Genomic DNA, 6,390 nt, shown 5'->3' with positions numbered 1-6,390 from the left:
ATATATATTCTAATAGCCAAAGCCAACTAATTTACCAACTTACTTACAAAAACTTGGATATGCAATAAACATACTGTTTGGTTCTAATTTAATACAATTATTTGTGTTGCCCAAAACCTAGAATATGAAATATAACAGTCAAATTGTTTATGGGAACACGAATTTAGAAAAAAATGATCGGTCAGTTGTGTCCCTCTCCTGAGGCTACTTCCGGTGTTATTTCGGTGCTTTTGTTTTCACACAGTCAGGTGAACACTCAGGACATGTTGCGCGTGTTCCTCCGCTCTGTGACTCCCATGGCTCCAATGTTCTGGTAGTTTTCTTCACTTGACATGGACATGGAGCCTCTGGACGTGGAGGCTCTGAACTTCACGGTGGAGGCTGCGGCGGGGCAGCCCCTGTGTGAGGCGTGGCGGGAGTCCGCGGAGGGCTCCGTGTTCCACCTCGCCAATATCCTCCTGTTCCTCGGCTTCATGGGCGGCAGCGGCTTCTACGGGCTCCTCTACCTCTTCACCTTCCTCACCCTGGGCTTCTTCTGCTCCACCCTGTGGGCCTGGGGGGACCCCTGCACCACGGACTCCTTCCTGTGGAGCTTCGCACTGTTCGGGGTGTGTCTGGGACAGGTGCTGCATGTGTCCTACCGCCTGAGGAGCGTGTCCCTCAGTGAGGACTTCCAGGAGCTCTACAACTGCATGTTTAAGAAGCTGGGGGTGTCGCTCACTCAGTTCGGGAAGATAGTGACCTGCTGTGAGGGAGACATCCACACCCTAGAGAGGGACCAGTGCTTCGCCGTGGAGGGGAAGACTGCCATAGACAAGCTGTCGGTGCTGCTGTCCGGCAGGTGACCTGTGTTTACCTTCAACATGAATATAGTCTGACACTTTCTGTAGGCCTATTTCAAGTTGTAATGAAGTTTTGCACTGCAGGAGATTATTATTAACCAGAGGTGGAATAAGTACTGTATTTGAATAAAGTAAACGTACCAGAGTGTAGGAATTCTCATGTAAGTCCTGCATTCAAAATATCACTCAAGTAAAAGTAGAAAAGTATTTCAATCAAAAATATTGTTAAAGTACCAAAAGTAAAAGTAGTCATTGTGCAGATTGGTCCATTTCAGAATAATATATATGATATGTTTAATAATGATTGATCATGAAAGTGTTCTCAAAGCTGGTAAAGGTGCAGCTAGTTTGAATGACTTTGTGTACTGCAGGGTAGCTTGTGGATTTACTCCAGGTGGAACTAAAGTCTGATTCAACACTTGATTATATTTCACATCATTCATCCACATCTGTAATCTTAAAGTATTCAATACATTTAGTGGAGTAAAAGCACACTATACCTCTGAATTGTATTAGGGTAGAAGTAAAAAGTAGCAGAAAATGGAGATACTAAAATAAAAGTACCTCAAAATTGTACTTAATAGTACAGTAAATCTACTTAGTTACTTTACATCACTGAGGCTAACAACAAACAAAATAAATTGTGCATCATAAGAAACATTTAAAAACATTTCTGTGGGGATGCATATGACACAGTTCAACATTTTTTTAGTTTTTGTTAGTGCACAAACTAACATAAAAAACATAATTAGTATCTATTACAAATTATGCTATCATAGACGCTTCATTTGTAGGTGGCCTAGGGGGCCCAAGCTCAGCCCTCCCCTAGAAATGCAGGTGTAAACATGTCCCCATTAAAGCCAATAAAACCATCCTGTGTTTTATCCAAGACAATACAGCATAGAATGCATTCTAATATTAAAAGATTACAAAGTGTTACTGTCATGTGCCCAATAGCTACCTCATAGTTGTTGACAGAGTCTGAAGTCTCTGGCCCCTCCAACAGAGCAACATACTTTTAAGACATAAAGAGAAACAACATCAATGCTAATGAATCAATGGTGCAAGTTAAATGCAGGAATAGGTCAAATATATTCGTGCTAAATGAAATAATGAACTCAAAGTCAAATTAAATACTTTACAGTGGAATTCAAAATGATATTTTTCACTATTTTCCATCTAGAGTAATTGTCTTACTTTGCTATATGCACTAGTGCTTCTGATTTCCCGCTGGCTTCATTGGTGATTAGCAATGCTGTTTATAATAATTGACCTATCCAATTCTGGGAGGAAATAGTGTTTTTATTTCATCCTAAAAACATCTTTAAAATGAATGAACATGTGTTGGTTAAGATGAAGTCTGTTTAAACATTTAACTCTAAAATGTGGTGAATAATATACATTTGTAATTGGATGGTTCTTTTAAGCTGACTTATGTCCTCTTACAACAGCAGACACGTTTTTTAAAGGTTTGCATATTTAAACATCACAAGGTATTATTCTTTGGCAGATTCTGTCAATCTTGCATTAACATTCACACACTTTAGTTTGCCATCAGGAGCATTAGCTGGTTGGTTCTGTTACAATTACTATAACTTAGTCAAATGTCATCAGTAAGCTTATCTGAGTATCAACATATGAAGATAAAGATGAACCTTTATTGGACCCCTAGGGGGAGATTCAGTGTTCCACTCTGTTTGTACATATGTTATGCACGCACACTACAAATACACACAGGTATGTGTGCACACTAAAGTCATTTAACCTGATTACTTTTGGATTACGTCAATATTAAATGAAGTGCAAACAAATACTAGAGAGAATAAATAATTGTTAATGAAATGTTTTTCTTAATTAGGAAGAATGAAAGTAACCTAAATGAAAACCAAAAAGTAATTCAAGCAATTGCATGGACATCCCACTGATAAGCTGCGTACGAACACAGTGTTGTTGTGTGTACAGTTGTTGCGTTGACTTTCACTCCCTGACTGTTTTCTTCTAATATTGTTTCCTATTGGAAGGGGGGTGAGTAATGTCACCTGTCTCTCCGTTCTCCTACAGAGTCTGTGTGACGGTTAACGGAGAGTTCCTGCATTACATCTACCCCTTCCAGTTTCTGGATTCACCTGAGTGGGACTCTCTCCGACCATCGGAGGAGGGGGTTTTCCAGGTCAATTGAACACACAAACATTTAACACATCTCAGTTATTAATAACTCAGGAATATCATTGCAACCATACACTGTTATGCCTGTAACCCACATTTTAGATTCATACACCTTTATGACACCATCAGCTTAACCTAAATGACTCATTTGTTACATTCATGCCAATAAAGCATACTAATAACCACCTGATTGAAGGATAAGGCTTACACACCAAATTCTGTATTTACCCAATCAATCTTAGTAAATGAAATGGTTACTATAAACATTATTGTGTGTGTGTGCAAATTCTGATATATTGTTACAATTATTTTCTTCGTCACAACAGCAAATTTGACATGTCATGTCATGAAACACGTAAGTTTCAATGAAAAGCATTTACGATAACAGCGTTCTATTTTTAGAGAGCCACGCCTGGGTCCTGGTCCTGGTCTGGTCACTGGATACTTCAACATTTGCTCATCTTATTAGAAACTCACCAATGGGCCACAGTGGTGCACTAGTCGTGAACACACTAGTTTATCTTAGAACGTTTATTTTTATCTTTTGGGGCATTTTGCGGCCAATATCAATTATGTTTCTAATGTTTGCCCATGCATACCAACAAAACTGTCCTTTCCACGAATGATCAGACTTTGAACATTAACATTGTTATGGATTATAGAAGGAATGAGTCCTAAACCCTGATATGAGTTTCCATTATAGCATTTCTGGGTCGCTCGTCTCGAAGTCAGTGGTTTTTCAAGGTTTCTTTGGTTAGATTTCTGAAGTTAGGTCTGTGGTTCACACAATTTCCTCGTTTTGTTCGAGGACATAAAACAAGTCAGTAAAAACCCCACTGGTTAATGTCTAAAGCTTCTTAAAAATGTTGGTTGATAACTAGGGATGCACGATATTGGTTTTTTGAAACCGATACCGATAACTTCCTGCTTCTCAAGACCGATACCGATAACCGATAATAATATAATATATATATATTAAATGTACCTGTAGTTTTTGCACACCTGGTGGTAAAAAAAAGACTAGTAGTGAGCAAAATGAAGTTAGAGATCGTTTTAGCCCTGGGGTCGTCTCTGGCAAACTTCTTGCCTTTTTCAAAAGCCTCGTCGATAGGTAAAAGCCCCGGTGCCTTTGCAGCTGGCTTTGGATTCGCCGCTAGTTTAGCAGCGCAGGCGTCTTCGTACGCTTTTAACACACCATCGTAGCGATGGCGATGTTTCAGGTGACTAATCAGGTTGGAAGTATTATAGCTCGTTGCCTTTTTCCCTCCTCGTGGAACTTCTGCATTTGTTAATACAAATAGCAAGCGAACTATCTAACTCTGAAACTTTGAAATAGTCCCATACTACCGACGACATGTTTGTTTACTGTCCTGGCTTCACGGCCGCACACCATTTACGTCACAGCCAGGCATGAGTTAGGGAGCGCTGGATTTGTGAAAAACTCCCCTCTTCCTAAACCACTAATACCACAGTACTGGCAAAACGGGAGGAGCCGAGTGAAAAACAAGCACCCCTCATCCCAATCCACCCACACCGCAGTATTTTATTCTTTTTTTTTACCCAAAAAATATATTGTATATTATCGGGGCTATTAATACTGTTATCGGGTTTATCGGGATGACGTCATAATTCCTAATATCGGACCGATAATTATCGGGCCGATAATTATCGTGCACCACTATTGATAACCAGTAACGTCATAATGTCAAAAACATTAGCTGTGTTAGCTTAGCGGTGGTGATGTGAAGTCATGTTACCTTTATGTAGTTTTCTTAGCTATTTACATCCTGTGATTGTATTTAAGAAGCCCAATCCAATGAAATATTACATTGCTTTTTGACGGGAACCTTTTGTGAGGATAACTTTGAAGCCGGCCCACACTGCACTACTCTCTTTGTCCTACCTATCTTTTCCCATTAAAGGATATGTCCAGTCTATTACAACCATCTGTTCCCGATCACAGCCATTTCTTAAACTATGGGCAAAGCTACAAGATAAGACCCACATTGTAATAAAGTGGAGTTCTCCTTTGACTGACACATGATTGGCAGCGTGTTTCCTGTCAGCCTCACCTCTTTGTTATCATTTACTGTGTGTTTGCCTCTCCACAGGTGACGCTGTGTGCCGATAACCCCTGCAGATATGTGGTGTGGAGGAGGAAGAAACTCTATCTGCTCTTTGCCAAACATCGCTACATTGCTAAGATCTTTGCCCTGGTGGTGCGCAACGATATCGCAGATAAGCTGTACTCTCTCAACGACAAGGCTTTCGACAGCTCCGGCCACCGCTACGATCTGCGCTTGCCCAGTTACTGTCACATGCCAGGGACCGAATTAGAAAAGGCAGATGTCTTCCTGCAAGTGCCGGTGCAGAGACCAAAGACTGCCTAAACACACACACACACACACACACACACACACACACACACACACACACACACACACACACACACACACACACACACACACACACACACTGCTGTAAACCATAAACACTAAAGTTACTCCTTGCATGTAGGAATAGGTGTTATCTGCACTGTGTTGGATTAGTGTGTTTCCAGCGTTGTTATGTTTAATCTGCCCACATTATTAGACCTCATGTAAAGTATGTAGGTGGAGCTGGCAGACTTCAACACACCATGTGTCAGAGGATACTCTCGAGGGGGCTGCTACTACGTGTAAACTGGGGTCACGTGATTTCAGCGGGAAAGGTTACAATCAGTATTCATTCATGTGCTGGAAAAATACCTGGGGCCTCATTTATAACGCCGTGCGTAGGATTCACGTGGGAAGGTTGCTTACGTAGTAGAAATCCCAAAAATAGGTACAGACATGTTCAGACATTTTCCGATTCACCAAACAATGCGGTGCAGCTTTTGCGGGCTTCACGTAACGCCCATATTTTTCTATAAATAGTCAAATAAACGCCCATTCATTCATTCATTCTGACTGACTTTATGAAGAAGATCGCAGGAAATGACGACAGAACAGCTAAAAAAGACATCTCACACCGTGTCAGATTTTGGTTATTTTGGGGAGGTGGAGATAAATCATATTGTTTGGTGGATGCCGTTTGAACCAGAGTAGCAGCATGGAGGTCGGATCGTCACCAAAATAAATAAATAAGTGGTCCAAAAAAGGTTCATGACAACAAAAATACACATAGCCTTCCTCAGGCAGTGTGTTTGTACCGGGGACAGGAGACCCCCCCTTGATGAGAGACTGTAAGACATGATCGGGGAATCCCTCCGGAGTTGAGTCATGACGACTGGATCTGAATTATGTTTTCGTATTTGGTGGTTTGTGTTCCAGCTGTCGATCAGCTGTGCGCAGCCTCTCCACTGCAGCAACTCTATATCCACCAGTTAGAGGAAATACAACTA

The 6,390-nt window shown here is 41.0% G+C and overlaps 1 protein-coding gene across 1 annotated transcript; it reads left to right on the top strand.

Moving 5' to 3' along the window:
• The first annotated feature begins 238 nt into the window (after nt 1-238).
• popdc3 (popeye domain containing 3) lies at nt 239-5,901 on the top strand. Its single transcript, XM_034196543.1, has 3 exons — nt 239-841; nt 2,904-3,012; nt 5,120-5,901. The coding sequence occupies exons 1-3, from the start codon at nt 333-335 to the stop codon at nt 5,396-5,398; spliced, it is 897 nt and encodes a 298-aa protein (XP_034052434.1). The 5' UTR covers nt 239-332; the 3' UTR covers nt 5,399-5,901.
• Nucleotides 5,902-6,390: the final 489 nt, after the last annotated feature.

The sequence above is a fragment of the Gymnodraco acuticeps genome, unplaced genomic scaffold, assembly GCF_902827175.1.
Source record: "Gymnodraco acuticeps unplaced genomic scaffold, fGymAcu1.1, whole genome shotgun sequence".
NCBI classification, from domain to species: domain Eukaryota; kingdom Metazoa; phylum Chordata; class Actinopteri; order Perciformes; family Bathydraconidae; genus Gymnodraco; species Gymnodraco acuticeps.
The sequence above is the reverse complement of the archived record's forward strand: the minus strand, read 5'-3'. Positions and strand labels throughout refer to the sequence as shown.

Bases quoted from the DNA above. Each gene is read 5' to 3' on its own strand.
- popdc3 (XM_034196543.1), top strand. From the start codon at position 333: ATGGACATGGAGCCTCTGGACGTGGAGGCTCTGAACTTCACGGTGGAG. The intron at 842-2,903 runs GTGACCTGTGTT...GTTCTCCTACAG, and splicing joins TCGGTGCTGCTGTCCGGCAG to AGTCTGTGTGACGGTTAACG. The intron at 3,013-5,119 runs GTCAATTGAACA...GCCTCTCCACAG, and splicing joins CGGAGGAGGGGGTTTTCCAG to GTGACGCTGTGTGCCGATAA.